The 18,536-nt window shown below is 34.5% G+C and overlaps 1 protein-coding gene and 7 non-coding genes across 8 annotated transcripts in view; all 8 read right to left on the bottom strand.

Moving 5' to 3' along the window:
* Positions 1-18,536, bottom strand: part of nahoda (DOMON-like domain-containing protein nahoda) — a 314,096-nt gene that overhangs the window by 18,208 nt on the left and 277,352 nt on the right. Inside the window, exons 4-12 of the mRNA XM_085942871.1 lie at positions 12,356-12,426; positions 9,617-9,714; positions 8,708-8,841; positions 7,877-8,098; positions 7,443-7,586; positions 6,529-6,600; positions 5,981-6,412; positions 5,223-5,258; positions 3,161-3,628 (exon numbers count right to left, since the gene is read on the bottom strand). Coding sequence (XP_085798997.1) covers positions 3,161-3,628; positions 5,223-5,258; positions 5,981-6,412; positions 6,529-6,600; positions 7,443-7,586; positions 7,877-8,098; positions 8,708-8,841; positions 9,617-9,714; positions 12,356-12,426 — 1,677 coding nt within the window. The remainder of the gene's footprint in view (positions 1-3,160; positions 3,629-5,222; positions 5,259-5,980; positions 6,413-6,528; positions 6,601-7,442; positions 7,587-7,876; positions 8,099-8,707; positions 8,842-9,616; positions 9,715-12,355; positions 12,427-18,536) is intronic.
* Positions 12,244-12,316, bottom strand: TRNAK-CUU (transfer RNA lysine (anticodon CUU)). Its single transcript has one exon. It is a non-coding gene; the product is annotated as a tRNA-Lys (tRNA).
* TRNAR-UCG (transfer RNA arginine (anticodon UCG)) lies at positions 12,638-12,710 on the bottom strand. Its single transcript has one exon. It is a non-coding gene; the product is annotated as a tRNA-Arg (tRNA).
* Positions 13,518-13,636, bottom strand: LOC147075211 (5S ribosomal RNA). The gene has a single exon (XR_015070121.1). It is a non-coding gene; the product is annotated as a 5S ribosomal RNA (ribosomal RNA).
* On the bottom strand, positions 13,723-13,841 carry LOC147075210 (5S ribosomal RNA). Its single transcript, XR_015070118.1, has one exon. It is a non-coding gene; the product is annotated as a 5S ribosomal RNA (ribosomal RNA).
* LOC147075209 (5S ribosomal RNA) lies at positions 13,898-14,016 on the bottom strand. The gene has a single exon (XR_015070122.1). It is a non-coding gene; the product is annotated as a 5S ribosomal RNA (ribosomal RNA).
* Positions 14,102-14,220, bottom strand: LOC147075208 (5S ribosomal RNA). The gene has a single exon (XR_015070089.1). It is a non-coding gene; the product is annotated as a 5S ribosomal RNA (ribosomal RNA).
* On the bottom strand, positions 15,078-15,159 carry TRNAS-CGA (transfer RNA serine (anticodon CGA)). Its single transcript has one exon. It is a non-coding gene; the product is annotated as a tRNA-Ser (tRNA).

The following is an 18,536-nucleotide window of genomic DNA, read 5'->3' as shown; positions in this document are numbered from 1 at the left end:
TGTCAAGTTTTGTAAACATTTGCTTAGATATCTCAGTACAAATGTATTTCACTTCTCTCTATGTTTGTTTACTTTCTGTAAACATTATTATATATATATAAATATTATGAAAAATTTTAAAAAAATGCAAGGAAACATCTTAAAGAAGCATTTTTTGTGAATGAACTTTGAAACGAAGTATAGGTACCATCTGCTATTCTAAATGTTATTTATTTTATCAAAATCTTAAAACAGATAAAATTCAACATACATATCGAATGAAAAAATACAACATTGGTAAAATAGATATGGAAAAAAATAAGACCATAGATTTACTCTTCAAATAATTAGTATGTATATAAAATAGCAGATGGTGTCGATTGTTTCAAAATTTCATTTGAAGTTTGCCCTGTCTCTAGAAGAATGAAGAAGAATAGTATAGAGCCTGTTTGAAAGAGAATACTACATAAACCCGAATACAAGGCGAGCCCTAATTTAACATTACTAACTCATTATAATAACTTTTAAATTATCATTTTGTTATTCTACATGGAATATACACAAGATAAAAGCATCAGAAGAATCCTAGAATTATTATTAATTATTTCGTCTGAAGGTTGGACCGAGTACGCATCTTTTACTGTCCGGGATGGTGCTCTTATCTTTTAAGCTACGAGGGTGGGTCAATAAGTCCTTAGAAAAGCCGACAGGTGGCGCGACTAGTACTGTAAGCGGTTTGTTTTCATGCAGCGGCACTACCGATTCAGTATGCTGCGAAGTTTCAATCAGATTGGTCGGGTTGTTGTGTGTTTCTCGTACATTTAAAAAAAAAATTTGCTAGTGGAAAATGGAAAAATGGAAAATGGAGAAAATTGAGTTTAGAGCTGTTATTAAACATTTTAATATAAAAGGGTTAACAGCAAACGAAATAAAAAATGAGTTGGATTTAGTTCACGGCATATCTGCTCCTTCACTTGCAACTATTTATAACTGGTTAAATGAATTTAAACGTGGTCGTACATCAACAAAGGATGAACCACGCTCAGGACGTCCTGTAGAGGTGACTACACCAGAAATGATCAATAAAATCCACGATATGGTGTTAAGTGACCGAAGATTAAAGTTGAGTGAGATAATTGAGGTTACAGGGATCTCAAAAGGTAGCGTCATTTCTATTTTACATGACAAATTGGGCATGAAAAATATTTCTGCAAGATGGGTGCCGCGTTTGCTCACAGTCGACAATAAACGCAATAGGGTGGTGGCCTCTAAAGCCCTGTTGTCGCTCATGCAACGCAATCCGGATGAATTTTTTCGTTGCTTTGTGACTGTAGATGAAACATGGATACACCACTATACTCCCGAGACGAAAGAACAGTCAAAGCAGTGGATTGCGAAGGCAAACCATGTCCAAAGAAGGCGAAAACCGTAAAATCAGCTGGTAAGGTTATGGCTACTGTATTTTGGGATGCACGTGAAATTATTTTCGTTGACTATTTGGAAAAAGGAAAAACAATAACAGGGGATTATTATGCATCTTTATTGGACCAGCTAAAAAACAAAATTGAAGAAAAACGGCCTCATTTAAACAGGAAAAAAATCCTCTTTCATCAGGACAATGCCCGTGTTCACACATGTTTACGATCAATGGCTAAAATTGAAGAATTGAAGTTCGAATTGGTCGACCACCCACCGTATTCGCCAGATTTAGCCCCCAGTGACTTTTTCCTTTTCCCAAACTTAAAAAAATGGCTAAGTGGACAACGTTTTTTTTCAAATGAAGAAGTCATCGATCAGACAAATGCTTATTTTGAGGACCTTCCGAAAACTTATTTTTCTGACGGTTTAAAAAAAATTGAGAAACGTCTAACCAAGTGTATTGAGCTCCAAGGAGATTATGTTGAGAAATAAAAAAAAAATACAAAAATAAAAACTGTTTTAATGCTTTTTTCTAAGGAATTATTGACCCACCCTCGTATCTTTAATAGAATATTTTTTTGATTTGCTTCTGAGACTTTAAACTCAAATTAATGGCCACTGTCGATTGATTTGCATAATCTAACAAATTAAACACATAATGACATCTGTTTGAATAATTATGAAATACATACTAAGCCACAATTATTATTGGTATTACAGCAATTGTAGTAAGAGCTTCACTCTAAATTCAACGTGTGTCGTTTAAAATCTGCAACCTGTCAGATACTGCCATAGTAATATCGTGAGGCATAAAAGTGGTTTCCTTCTTTTGGTTGAATACAAAGCCTCCGATAATATAGTTACTAAAATTAATTTACATGTATCATAAGTTGATACGGTAGCTTGAAAGTTTGGTAGTTTGAACCTCCTTCGATCCAACACTTTTATTCTATGATTTTCTAAAACAGCTATGTCTCAAACGTTTTTCAAAAGTATGTAATCGTATTCGTGTAAATTTATATTTGATTAAAAAATTATAATAAACGTAACTTCGCCTTATTCGGGATTATAGAGTAAAATTAAATAAAATTAAAATACAAAAAGCCTTATTAAACTAACATACATTTTTTTTATTAATTGTATCACAAACGCAGAGCTTAAGTAAGAAAAAAATTCTAAATGTTTAAAATAAAGCTTAACCTCACCTAAACGGAAGTTGATTTAAACTGCGTAAAACAAAATGAAAATTAATCCAGCAGAAATCAAAACGTAGTGATAGAAGATGTTGGCAAGATGGAAAGAGAAAGCATGATAGATTTAAAAATATATGGCACTACTATAAAATAAACACATAATTATTATTATTTATAATAACACCCCATGATTAATATTGTAATATTTAGTACTTTATACCAAATGAAATTGACTGATTAATTTGTTAAAAATGTTATGTAAGTAATTAGGCATTTAGAGAACTAACTAATCCCTTTTAATACCATGTTAATGTTATATACAATTTATTATCATTGGCAGGTATCTTTTATTAGGTATACATAATTACGATAAAATATGTAAAGAGTCCAATTAATTTAATAATTATTTAACAATATTGATCTAAAATTTTCTATGTGAACATATTTCCAAAATATATTTATCTGTTTTGACAATAATAAATTGATATTGTCAAAGTTTTATTGGACCATTTACATATTATTATCGCTTTTGATTATTATTGATTCCAATAGTAGAATAAACACTATACCTTCTTTATCAGGCGTAATCGCCGCTTCTGGTTCGGAACTTGGTTCAGGTTTAGATGAAGGTTCGGGTTTAGATGAGGGTTCGGGTTTAGATGAAGGTTCAGGTTCTGATGAAGGTTCAGGCTTAGAAGACGGTTCCGAACTAGGTTCGGGTGTGGAATTTGGTTCTGAGCTAGGCTCCGGTTCAGAACTGGGTTCTGGCTTAGAATTAGGTTCGGGTGCAGAATTAGGTTCAGATGTTGGCTCAGGTTTTGAACTGGGTTCAGAAGCGGGTTCCGGTTTAGAGGCGGGTTCGGATGTGGGTTCAGGTTCAGAACTTGGTTCAGAAGTGGGTTCGGGTTCGGAACTGGGTTCCGGTTTTGAGTTTGGTTCGGATGCAGGTTCGGGTTCGGAAGTTGGTTCAGAAGTGGGCTCAGAAGCGGGTTCAGATGTAGGTTCCGATGATGGTTCAGGTCTCACTGTTGGCTCATCTGAGAAACAGAAATAAACATGCAGAAATAAACCGACCCCCTCGAAAATATACCTTATAATAGAATATATAGGTAATTCTAAATAATTTTTAATATAATATATTGTAATATAAATTATTATATAAGGCTGTAGTGGTTTTATTGATTAAATGTGCGAAAGCATCTCCGATACAAATGGTGCAATAATGGCGGTGTGTAGTATACATCTTGTGCAAAATAGCAAATAAAAAATACAAAATTAACAATAACTATTCTTGATCTAATCTATTCTTATTATGCTCTTCAAAGTTTATATATTTTGAAAAAATGCTTTTTCCTCAAATGTGCTATTAAGCAATAGGTATCCCATAATGGGTAACCTATAATACTTTTAATTTATAACTTTAAATTGGGAACAATCTATATTCTTCCCAGTTGGAATTTTAGAAATATAAAAATAAATTTTTAAATAAACCCTAAAATACCAGCTCTTTATAACTGGGTTCTGTCTCATTTTGCAGTCATATGTAACAAATTCAGAGAAACTGTCGGAGTGCAGCGGCAAATGTGCAAGTACAAAAGCTAGGCAAACTAACCAGGTATACTATTTTTTTACGATTCTAAGTTTAATTATTTAAAGCCATTTTAAATCTAACTACTTTTTTACTCCAGTTTTCTACATTTAGCAATTCAGCAGAACTAAATAACAATAAGGCCACGCGCACACGGTAACCACTTGAGGGTGAGACGGATCGCAGCGACTGGTGAGACTGGTGAGCATGCCCGCCACTGGGAATAGCTGCAAGGCAAGTGTTCATCACTAGAATGAAAGATGAAAGCACAGAGTGTTTGGGCATGAGGAATGTACGGGTGTAATTTGCAGAATTAAAACACTCAGCGGTGAGGCACGGTAAGGTTATGTGCGGGGTGTAACAACGGAAGTCGCTGCATTCGACGTACACCACGCAGCAGGTGCAAACGTCACACAAAAAGTATGGAATTTGCAGTCCGGAGCGTGTGGTTACCACCAGTGGCTGTGGTTAGTGGTTTTGTCTGCGCGCGGCATAAAGCGATAAGCAGTAGCTGTTGAATGGTAGGTATGTGTTGGCTGTTTACTTTCTATTAAATCAAAAATCATTTTGATCTTAAGTGCGCTCTCAAAATTATACTATTTTGGATTAAATTAAAACTGAACCATCTTGGAAATGTCAAACACATTCGAGTGAATATCAAGGGGTCGTCCTAAAGTCCTTAAAATTGTTTTGGTATTATTTTCTGAACAATTAATTGTAGGGGTCTACTTTGAAACTATAAGTAGGTACTTGATGAATTTACTGAATTTATTTTGTAGGCTTTTGATTTCGAATTTCCCAGAAAATCTTATAAATCATCGCTTTATTGTCCTACGAAATTTTATTTCGAAAACGACTTTAAAATCGAAATTATAACCTACTTAAATACTAAGCAATATTAAAATTATTTTTAACCATTATTTACCATTTATAAGTATTTTTCTACAATGATGTGTCCTTTCAAACGTGTTTGTGTATGAAACAATGCAGACAACATGCAGAATCTAATGAAAATGCACATTTTTGTTTTATATATGACTTACCATTTTCCTTGCCGCTGATGGCGCGTTTTTTGCGACCTAAAAATAGAACATACAACACATTTACAACAAACAAAAAAAAAATTATATGCAAACATGTAAATTGTACGTAAAACATTTCACCGTGGCACAGTTCACCGTGACGTTTCTATCGGAAAGAGATGATCGTATACTATACATTCTCCAGTTTTATTAGATTCAATATGAAAATTAATTCAATTTTCATAGCTGATTTTGACAAAATTCATGAATTCAAGAATGAAATCCTAACCTAACCTAACAAATAATCCAGTATCGGCTATTTTCAAAATTTATTTGCTGCTGGCTTCCTGTATAGTGTAAACCGACAAGAACCGTGTTTTATTTAGACATGAACTTTATGTCAGTACTATACGACCCAAAGAGGTTGGACGGTCTTTAATATACGGCCATATATTTCCGATACAACAATTCACGGTGAAGTGTTATACGGCGAACTACCTCGTACAAGTTTCCGGACACGTTATATAACATGGTGAAAATCCCGATTTGATAAAACAATTATCCAGCAACGCTACCCCTCACTCAAACAGAAAATCCTCGCTGTTTAAATTGTTTTAGATTTAGTTATGTGACTGACAATAGATTTATAGCCTGAAACAGCTTTCGATATAAATAATATGAGGTAAACACCACGTAAACACCAGTTCAATTAATATTTTTTTTTTAATATAAAACTTATCATTTATTTCCTAAAAAGCGATAGTTTTATAAAAAATTACCTTGCTTACTCGACACTTTATAGGAGATGCTTGTCTTCACAGTAACATCATCTCCATATTTCTGGTTAAAATCAATTCCACTGGTATGCGTTGCGACTCTTTTGAATTTCTTATTCAACAATGCAGTCCTATTTAAAGACTTTGCAGTAGTGGGTTCAGGTGCGGGTTCACTGCTGGGTTCGGGTTCCGAACTCGGTTCTGGCTCAGCACTTGGTTCAGAACTGGGTTCAGGAGTGGCGTTTGGTTCTCCGGTCGGTTCCGGTTCTGAACTCGGTTCACCTTTCGGTTCTGGTTCGGGTTCCGGTTTACTTTGTGGAGATTTTTTCAATTTGCTATTCGGTTCAGATGAGGGTTCCGGTTCGGAACTCGGTTCAGGTTTAGAACTGGGTTCGGAGCTTGGTTCAGGTTTACTGGATGGTTCAGATTTTGCCACTGATATCAAGAAAGAAGAAATATTACATTGTATTAATTTTAGGTGTGACATTAATTTGAGTAGATCTATTAATATTAGTAACAAGAAAATTGACGTAAAGTACTCAATGACTTACCTCCGATTGGTTTTCCTAAGACTGGGAAGTTTCTGCAAGCTGGTGTGATTTGGCGTGGTCTCCATCCCAAAGCTTGAAATTGAAACATGAAAATTAATAAATTGTTAAATATTCACTGATGACAGGTTGACAGGACAACACTTTAACATCTCCTACTCAAAACTATGAGAAGTCGTTTACAACGTTCCTTCTAATTTTTTTATTGTGTGTGCGGATCATCAACGCATCTGAGCACTAACGATAATTTTTGAAGTAAATAAAAAATAGAAAATAAAGAAAAAAGTATTTGTTGATAAAATATATTAAATAATACTAAACTTGCAGAACGTTTTTTTTATATGTATTTATATTAAATCTATTTATTTGCATGTTGGGTTGTTCAAGATAAACACTTTTATGCAAAATAATCATTTATAAAAAAATGTTTCTTTTCACCTTGACGAATGGGTGTTTTCACAATAAGGACTACTATGAGACTGTACTGACAATGTTTCTTGCAAGTTGAAACATGTAAAGGACTAAGAAATGTAGAGAACCCGGCACATAGGTCGACATTGATAAACACTAAAATACGTATCTTCTTTTCGTATACTTTAGCACTCGATAGAACGTCCCGTTCCGTCCCGGATATAGTGATCCCACTCAACGTAAAATTTCATTTGCATGCTCGCGTTAGTCGCACTTGACCTTCGCCTTCCGAGAAATGAGTCGAAGAATTGTGCATGTGATGCTTTCGTGCATTCGAGCAAAACTAAAATCCGGCAAAGGAAACTTACTTTACAATATTTTTTTATGAGGACTGTGCGGGGAATGAAAACATGTGTGCGGACACATTTTGGTAGGTACAGGGAACATTTGTCATTTAGTGTAATTTAACCTTTACTTAATTGTAACAATAAAAACCTTAATAGTACCTGCGTATGATGTTCCGTTGACAACCATGACAATTTCAATTTCTTTCTGATCCTTTAGAATCCTCCAGTGGATCTTGAACTCATTAGACAACTCCTTCATTGTGTACAGACTGTAATCAATTGTCGTGGTTCTAAATGGAGAACCTGCAAATAAAAAAAAATATAATTAATTTCACAGCTTAGGTTTTACATTAAATTATTCTTTATAGATATCTGTGGCTGTCATCGGATTCTCAGATCTCAATTATTATAATATTATTATTTATTAAATATTCATTTTTACGTACAGTAATTTACATCAGTCAGTACCTATATTAATTATAAAATATGATTTCGTAATGTTATGAGATTTCTTTTTAAATCCCTGTGCATTATGCCTAACATGCATTCTATTACACTAGTACAATAAAATTAATTGAATGTCAATAACTCACGTTTCCTGCAAGCGTTTCCATAGTATCCAGTCTTGCAGTAGCACTGCCTCCTGGGTGCTGTGGTTGCATCAATGTCTTCGCAGACACCGTGTTCTCCGCAGTCGGAATTATCGCTGCACTCCTCCTTATACTGGCACTTCGAGCCATGGTAAAGCTTATCGCATTTGCAACGCGCCAAAAGGTATCTGCCGTGGCCAGAGCATGTCTCTCTGTATTCTTTCTCTGAAAATTACAAATAAAACAATTTATTACAATATGTACTTGCAATCTACATAGGACAGCGATACCTGCTATTTTTAGATAGTCTACTACAATCCCGTTGTCAAAACTATATCTTGCAAAAATCAACACAGCAACGATCGAGGAACCCTTACTAACTACTTTTGAACTCGACGACAATGACATAGGACACTACTAGTTCAAAATATGTAATTGCACATATTGCATGTATGTGTGGTTGTAGAGTTCAAAATTCAACCTTAATTAATACTAAATAGACATCTGTCATTTTCATGAACAGTTTTCTTGATCTATTATTCTGGTTTGAAACTTTGCTTATTGTTATTAATTCATTCAAAAGATGGCACTAAACAATTAGACGGCTAACCGTAGAGAGAGAGTACAGTTATCATTATTATGGAAAAAAGACACAATAATATCAACAATATCTGAATAATGCTGAAAGGAGACATTTATTTACTCATTTAACGTTTTAAAATTATGAATATTATTGTTTGGGAATAGTATGTAAAAAACTTACGACAGCTGGAAAACATAGTTCAATTTTAACTGTAGAGTAAACAAATAAGTAGAAGAATAAACAATACTAACTTGTCTGAATGTCGATGTCTGCACACGATAAGAATCGGTAATCGTTGGCCCATTCTTGAGCCTTTCTTTGCAATTGCAATGTGCAATCGTTGCAGGTAAAATCGGATGGCAGACGAACTTGGTATAGCTGCGCCCTGTAATAACAATTTACATAAAATATTACAACAGATGTCACTAATAATAATTAATACATTCCTAATGATATCATAGACAAAGAATTTATAAAATAAAGAAATATGAGGTTGACTTAGCCGCTCGGACATCTAAACTTGCCTTGTCTGTCGCACAGCCATAAATCAAACCTTCTATGTTGCTTATGAAAACCGCGCATATAGGCGGCTAGTGACAGTCGCGCGTAACCTCTCGAAACATAGATATGAATGGGATACGACAACTGGCGAAGCTTCGACGTCTAAACAGGAATGACTAATTTATAGTGTGTGCATATGCATAACGGCAACACTTGGCCGGCTTCGACTCGTAGCCCGAGACACATGTGATTTGTTGCTAGCAACACTGGATGTTTTTTTCAAACTAAAAAGTTGCATTCCTCCAATGTACGGAGCTCCATTTGGCAACGTGTGTTTTGTGAATAACGATAACGTCACATCGACATGTTGCAGACAGACGAGCTTAGATGTGCGAACCGGTTTACAATAAAAAAAATCTAAAGTAAAGTTTATTAAAACTATTAAAAGGAAGACGTTTCATAGGTGATTATTTAAACTAAAGTTTCCTTGATTTTTTTTGACATATTCTTTCCATAATATTTTATCTGATTGACTACATCGACCATTAGGCATCAAGACACTCCTTACTCCTTATCTGACTTTCTTTGTGTAATGTATTTGTAATAAAAAATAGTTAGAATAAAATCACATCGTCAATAAAATTATATATTATACGTACGTGACATCTTCTTTGGTGAATTTCGATCCAGCCACTGAAGGAGTTAAATCCAACACGGACCTTTCTAAATGATCCAATATTTGAAGACTAAATCCTCCCTGAAAATATAATAAATAAAATTTATTTAATAAAAACATTTTCAATGATAGCAACATGGTTTATATTATAAGGACCCTACAGAATTTTTTCTATTAGGATTCAAAAAATTCATTTAACATTATGCTGTTTTATGAAATAATAATAAGCTAGAGTCGACACAGATCTGGAGGTGTTGAATCATCGGGAGTACGATTCATGCCTACTGTAAGCCAGTGGCAAAGGGTGACTTTTAGAAAGAAGTAAGAAGAAAAAGAGCACAATTGGCAGGTATACTTATGGGAAATAAGAAGATAATACGATATTACTACTAATGAATAAAAACACACTAATGACACACTAAATTGATGAAATTTCAAAAGCTCACTGGCGATATAAAATTGAGCAATGAGTTTAAATTATGTATTTTCCTGAACATTTAAACACATCAAAAGTCATTACTAGATAAAATTATTTTTTAATTTTAAAAACAGTCAAAGTATATTTATTTATATGTGATTGAATGTCATAGAATTTTTTTTTAAATTATCTGATTATAAATTATTTTGGGCAAAACTGCAGTCATAGACAATAATATTATTCGAAAATTTTTAGGTTTCAACGTCGGAGTCTATCATATTGCATACATTGTGATAGACATGCTGAGGTCACTTGACAGAAAAAATCACCATTATAAAGAATAATTGGATAAATACATTGAAGACAAATGGCGCGTAGCATATTTTTTTTAAACTTTGACAGATGGTGCTGATAAACACTATTTATAAAATATTGTTTATATTGGTAAATATTTATAATAATATCAAACCCGTGAGACCACCTTTGACACTTTTTGATCCTTCAAAATACGTTGATCGGTGGTTACTCAGTGGAAGGCATCCGGCCATAAACTCTAACACTAAGAAAAGGAATCACGACGGTTTGCAGACGAAAATTGGACTGAACTTTGGAAATCATCATGGCCCCCACAAAGGGGGGACTGACAGGGCTCTAGCCTGGGGACCAGATAAGTGAGATACATGCACATCACAAATTTGCTCTAATCGCAAAAAAAAATCACCTGCGGCGCTAATTTCTTTCACGCGTATTAACATTTTTAAATATGTGGTTGCATTTTTTGATTAATGTTTGTTGATACACTGAATACCCTTAATTTTACCTCGAACACCATTTGAAAAACGCTACTATAGAGCGTCACACTGCATTTAACATTAGTGATAGGTAGGGGGTCGGCCAAAGATCCTGGACTGGGGGCCCGCTTCAGGATGTGGGGGCCATGGAAATACTATATACTTTTATTAAAATATAAATGATGTTAAATGATATTTGAATATAATTTTCTTTAGTAGGTAACAAGTTTGTCAAGAAGTGAGTTCCGGCACCTTTGTTTTTTAAAAAAATGGGCAGGACATAGAATAATGGTTTGGGGAGGTCCATTTTGAAAAAATATCCAAACATTTTTATTGATTTTTATGGCGCGAGAAGGGGCGGTTAAAGGAATCTAGCAGCGGGTTTATTCTATAGACAAGGCTGCTTTCGGTCCGCTACGGCAGCTAAATGGGGTGGGAAACTATCGAATTATTAACACCTATTGTAACAATTATAATAATTTAGTTATAATTGAGTCGTATAGTATCAAAAGGAGAACTGTCGCAAATATATCGAAATTTAACAAGGAATGCCAAATTATTCTTTTGACCATAATGTACGACTAGCAATATAATATTCGAATCAAAATCACATCTGTATGGTATAAAATTTGTATGGAAAAAGGGCATGGTATCATAATTAGAACTGTTCAATACTTTGGAAACACAAGTAGAACTGTTGAATTTGAATTGAATTTCTAAATGTAGAAACATATTACATAACACTAAAGAACCCAACAAAATGTTTTTCGTCATTTTCTCGAAATGATGAATAACGCACAGATCTACTTTTGATACTATATGACTCAATTGTTACAATAAGTATTATGTTTTGACAGCACCTCTCTTAGCTGTGATAAATTTTAAAAGTGTTAATAATTCGATACTTTGCTACCCTATTTAGCTGCCGTAGCGGACCAAAAGCAGGCTTGTGTATAGAATAGATCCGCAGGTGTCACTGACGTCCACACTACTAATAGCTTCTCATCACTTTTCGAAGTACATTCCCCATACCCATACACTCCTAGTGTTCACCTACGAGTTATTGCAAACTCTCCCATCCAAGTGGTTATCAAATGTGCGAGGTAATATATGACATAATTATAAGGATCGTAAGAGTTTAGTTGTTCCAAGCAAAATTTTTTAACCTAACAAATTTGGTGTGTTGTGAAATACTAATTACCTAGTTTTAAAGTGTGTCGCTAGACTCAAGACTGATGTACCTACTTAGATATTTTATATTTATTTAAAAAAGTATAAGAAGACTTGAAACTATTTTTATATTACTCATTCAGTTTGTGTCTGTACATCTATAATTTATAAAATTAAAATAATTATTCCATACATAAAAATAAAGTACCGAAAAAAAATCAAAAAGTATTTCGCCCAACGTGGGGCTCGAACCCACGACCCTGAGATTAAGAGTCTCATGCTCTACCGACTGAGCTAGCCGGGCAGTTGCTGAATTTGACAAAAACAAAGTACTAATACTTACTCGATGCGCGAATGCTAGATGCCAGGTTACGTTTATCGTTGAGCCGGCCAATAAAGATGTTTTTATTGAACCTGAAACAAATAAAAATACAGTTTATTTAGAAAAATTAGTTTACAAAAATTATAAAAAAAAATAAGTGTGAAATTTTATTATTAAAAGGAAAAGATAGTGACAAGTTTTTTGTAAAAAAAATTGCAACGATGGTGACCAAGTAGAATGGCATTTATTTTGCACAATATAGATTCAAGTAATATCGAATTTTAAAACAAAAAGAAAATCTCGCGACCGTGACAGGACTCGAACCTGCAATCTTCGGATCCGAAGTCCGACGCCTTATCCATTAGGCCACACGGTCTGTTGACGTGTCTAGAAAATTATGTAATAAGAACCGGTTAGGATTTGCCCGCGCATGCCTCGTGACCATATTGACGCAGGCGCATACACAATGTCAATAACACACGAAAGAGAAACTTTTAATTCCACAATAGGTAGGTACAATATGTAGTAATGAGCTTTAATATAAACGTTACTATGTAATTAATTTAATTAAACTATAAATACCTACTGTTGCAAAAAAAATATCTTTCGTGGCACTGACGACATGAGGGCGGGCTACCTACCTAGGTCTTATTGATTGTGAAAATACAAGGCTGGCCTTCCTGGGCACTAAACTGCCACAGGATCGCCCTGAAACCTTCCGGATCATTGAAATCCAGCGGAGACCGAAACACTAGCGACGCGAAGAATGGAATAAATTTTAGGAGCAAGGCCAAATTTATCAGAGTGCTAAAGGAACTATATAGCCCGGGGCCCTTAATTTGTAGGTCCCCTAGGTGCCACTGTATGACTGCATTTTTTATTGTCCAGCCGTTGTCCACCGCCTGTAATGCAATTGAATTTAATGTTAAGTAAATGTATTTTTTAATCAGGTATTTCGTCGCCTCCTGAATCCTGCCACACCACGGCAAACCCCAACACCGTTATTTTGGTCCTGAGAGTGCATCATCCGCCCATAGTTTTGTTTATTTGAACGGACGAAAACCGGTGCTTTCAATATGGTAAGATCGTTAGCGGATGTTTTTCAATTCTGTTTTTATTTTTGTGGGGAGATCTGGCTATATTTATACAAAACATTATGGAAGATGCAAAAAAGGAATAAGAGAGCCAACGGCACGCGGTGTTCCCAAGCGGTCACCCATCCAAGTACTATCCTCGCCCAATGTTGCTTAACTTCGGTTATCGGACGAGAACCGGTGCTTTCAACATGGCATGGTCGTTGGCGAATGCCCTCCAATTATTTTTTTTGGTATAGAATGATGTGACTATTTTTACATAAAACATTATGGAAGATGCAAAAAAGGAAAAAGAGCCAACGGCATGCGGTGTTCCCAAGCGGTCACCCATCCAAGTACTATCCGCGCCCAATGTTGCTTAACTTCGGTGATCGGACGAGAACCGGTGCTTTCAACATGGTATGGTCGTTGGCGAATGCCTTTCAATTATTTTTTTAAACATTATGGCAGGTGCAAAAAAAGGAATAAGAGCCAACGGCACGCGGTGTTCCCAAGCGGACACCCATCCAAGTACTATCCGCGCCCAATGTTGCTTAATTTCGGTGATCGGACGAGAACCGGTGCTTTCAACATGGTATGGTCGTTGGCGAATGCCTTCCAATTATTTTTTAGTTATAGAATGATGTGACTATTTTTACATAAAACATTATGGAAGGTGCAAAAAAGGAATAAGAGCCAACGGCACGCGGTGTTCCCAAGCGGTCACCCATCCAAGTACTATCCGCGCCCAATGTTGCTTAACTTCGGTGATCGGACGAGAACCGGTGCTTTCAACATGGTATGGTCGTTGGCGAATGCCTTTCAATTATTATTTTATTTATACGATGATGTTACTATTTTTACACAAAACATTATGGAAGATGCAAAGAAGGAAAAAGAGCCAACGTGCCGTTTTCGCAAGCGGCTACCCACCAAATAAAAAAGTATAATAGAGTCATTGACATTGAGGTTTTAGTGATTTTTAAATTGGGAAACTGAATCTGATGGCTAAACAATATTTTCTATTGTCAGTCTATTGTCTATGAACTGTCAATGACATTGATTGTCAATGACTTTCATCTTCATAATAAAGAATTTACGTTGATTTATTTCAATTTTATTATTACTATTTTAAAATAATGATAAAAAAATGCCGTACTATTTAGGTACCTAACTATATTCGAATTTATTTAATAGTGTTATAGGTATTAAAATTAAAAAAATTAAAATTATTGTATGAAAATTATAACAAAAACAGCGCCATCCTATGATGTTGCGAAAAATTAAAAGATACTCAAAAGATATTGAAGCCGAGATCATTTGTCACGAGAGCATCCTATAAATTAATATTAACAGATGGCACTGTAATTAAATATCACCTCAAGGCAAAATCATAAACCGGTTTAAAATCATTCCTAAAACTTAACAAAAATCTGCCATTATGCCCATTATTATTAAAATAATATTTTTTTAATTTAGTACTTACCTAAGATAATTGTTTTATTTGTTAATAAATTTTTTTTAAATATACACTATTATCAATAATTAAAAAAATTAATAACTTTACTGTTTTCAATTTTATTCTGACGTTGACATATCACGAAACACAAAATTTATTATTATGTCCGCTGACCTTTGAAACTAATAAAAAAAGATAACACAAAAAAATCCGCAGCCGGTAGGATTCGAACCTACGCTCCCAGAGGGAATCTGATTTCGAGTCAGACGCCTTAACCACTCGGCCACGACTGCCGCTGCCTGAGGAGCGAAATTTACGTAATTCAACTTGAGTACCACGGAATTATATCGAGAGAGGATTGACAATTTTATTTACATAGAAAATGCTTTTCCTCCATGTTTTCCTCTAGTGTTATTTTTTATTCCCAGATATCAAGACTAAATACGATCCCCATAAAAAAAACGGTTTGGTATTTAGGGACTGTGTTTCACCTTTCGGTATCGTCAGGTTTGTGGAAACATGAAATTTTACTTACCTAATATCTACCTATAATCAGAGCTCAAAATGGAATATTTTACGAACCGGAGCGCTTGATAATTTTACGAAAATATTAACACAGTTAACTAATTGTACACGTATTTTATAAAAAAATAAAAGTGTTAGATTTTTAATATAAATGGCACATCTAGCTCAGACGGTCAAATTAATATTTCCACGAGACGGAGCGATCATTTTGGTGATTTTATGAACCGGTACGGCGCTCCGGTGCATTCCGGTCTATTTCGAGTCCTGCCTATAATCGTTTATTAACATGTGTACATTCGAAGTAAGTATGTCGGTAGATGTTGAAGGGGCAAAAAGGATTACAAACACCAAGTGATTTAACGGCCGGAGCGCTCCGGAACTTCTTCAAACAGTTCTAATTAATATTATGTTACACACAATAATGTTGAATCGCGTGGACATAGAATATTGTGTCGTTATTTATTTTTTTAGGTTGGAAAACAAATCGAGAACTTCAATACGTAGGTGCCTAAGTATTTATATTATAATCAGTGACGAACTTGGGCAAAATTCCGCCCTACGAATACTTAGAACACCGTCTATTCTAATGTAAAATTGTATACAAACGTGTAAGTTACCCACCTAATATTATATTAATTATTTTCAGCTATCCACCACAATCAGTATAATACAAGAATATATTTATATATATATTATAATTACGACTAACTTGTCTGAACTATCAGTTGTAATGTAGGTAAATTACCTACACACAATGGCCTATTTCTCGGTTATGTCAGCGATTAGCCCGTCAGCTTCAAGCAATAATGGCCCTTTTATGACACCAACTGTTATGAAACGAACAAGATTGATGACAAGAAAATCAAGCGGTTGTAATGTCAGTGGGCGGGTTACATGTTACATGACGTGACATTACGTTGCCAGATGGAAATAACAACAAAGATGATCCCTAAAATGGGTAGGTATCAGTACCTACGACCCGACGACAATATAAGCGATACGCTGGTACCTAACAATAACTACGTGATTTCGTATCGAATGATACTATCCCTCCATCATCTCGTTCACTAACTAACCGGTGCATATAAATGACGGGTGGAGATGTGGTAACGGAAATCATGATCAAACTGATCATTTTGAGATGCACATCACACGGTTGTATTTAGTGGTCGTATCAGCGATAAAATGCGGCTGTAACTGTCGCCATAAGCATAAAGCAGGGAGCACCAAAATACGGGAAGTGGTTTGTCTTCTGGATGAGGCTGTAAGAAGCTATAATTCTCGAATGTTGAGAAATGTTTGTCGCGCAAACAAAACGCGCATTAAATATTGGTAATATTTGACGACACTCGGAGACGCTTTGTTTTTCTTGCGTTTTATGGGCTGACTGTCCTAAGATAACAAACTTACTTCGGTTTCTAAGCACCACCACAAAACAGATTAATGGGGTAAAAAATGTAAAAGCCAGGGACCAAGGTTTTGAAGCCGGATAATCTATATTTCTTCACGGCAGCCAGCCCATAAAACGTAAGGAACATAGTGTGACGACTGTCTGATTAGGTTACGCTTTTTTTTTCTTGCGTTTCATGGCTGACTGTCCTAAGATAACAAACTGACTTCGGTTTCAAAGCACCACCACAAAATAGAATAATGGGGTAAAAAATGTAAAAGCCAGGGCCCATGGTTTTGAAGCCGGATAATCTATATTTCTTCATGGCAGCCAGCCCATAAAACGTAAGGAATACAAAGCATGCACACTGTCCTTAAATATTGAATGTGCGTGTTGTTAAGGGGACGCTCTACAGAATTGCCCTTGAGAATTGAAAATATGATTTTTTTACATGTGGTCCGGAATTGTTGCTCTACTGGTAATATGCAAAGGTCGCCGACAATGCTTTGGTCTAAAGTAATAATAATGATCTCTTATTTAATTTAAATCATAACACTGTCAAAGTGTATAAAATATGGGGTGACCAAAAAATGATATCTTCTAATATACGTAAATGTTACTAAATTCAATTTGTTAATCAGGTGTTTGGTGGAAAACATTGCAACCAATATGATGGATAGCCACGATATAAACTTAATAATAATATATTAATAACGTTTTAACCTGAAATTGTCCGAGAGGATGTTGAAATACATATCTACCTACATCTTTATTTCATGTGCTATCCAAAAAACATTATTAATGAATAGTATTTATTTTGAATATGTAAGACCTATTACATAACTATTTAAAAAAAAAATGGGTACATATTGTTTAATTCTAATGCATATTTAAAAAAAAAATTAATATAGTGATGTCTGTTTATTATAAAAGAAAGTGACTTTTTATTAAAAGAAATGAAAATATAATTAATTATATTTTCATTTCTTTTAAAATGGAATTCTACCAAGTAAATGCTAACTCAATTAATGACTTTTTATTACTTACCCGATTAGTTTAATTAATTTAGTCTGACACTTTTACAAACAAGTAACGCAACTTTACTTTTAGTTGGTAGGTACAATAATTATTAATTAATAAAAGCCAATGCAAGAAATAATTTATACTCATAAAAAATGGTCACCCATAGATTTTTTTTATTCAAAGCTAGCGATCGCAGAGAACAAGACAAAAAAAACTGCCGACTTTATCGAATCAATCACCCAGGGCTGTCGAAGACGTCTTACTTGTTTTTATGATAAATTGTTTTTAATTGTGTGCAATTTGGCGGGAAAATATAATATATACAGTTGCTTACCATTCGGTTATCCCATGAGCTGGGTTTTGTTTACTCTTTTGCTGACATCCTACAGTTTTATCTGATATTATAAAAGTCACACAGTACAACAGTGTTTAAATCTAATATGTAATTGCACCGGTTTAATTAAAAACTATAACGAAATTAACATTTTAATGATTTACAGATTTTCCTATGTTATATCAACTTAATAGCAATTTTAATGAGACCAGATACATATTACGATATATCCAAAATACACATCATCAGATAATGTGTGAAATATTTTGATAAGCAAAAAAATAAGAACAATACAAAAATAACATAACATAATCAGCTAGTCTTTTCATAATTATTTTAGATGAATGTTGTATGCCGTTTGACGCTTGGAAGTATGTAATTATTCCATCTGTACAGTA

The sequence above is a fragment of the Rhyacophila brunnea genome, unplaced genomic scaffold, assembly GCF_057557595.1.
Source record: "Rhyacophila brunnea isolate RB1 unplaced genomic scaffold, BYU_Rbru_1.0 scaffold_15, whole genome shotgun sequence".
NCBI lineage: Eukaryota > Metazoa > Arthropoda > Insecta > Trichoptera > Rhyacophilidae > Rhyacophila > Rhyacophila brunnea.
This window is presented reverse-complemented; position numbering and strand designations above follow the sequence as displayed.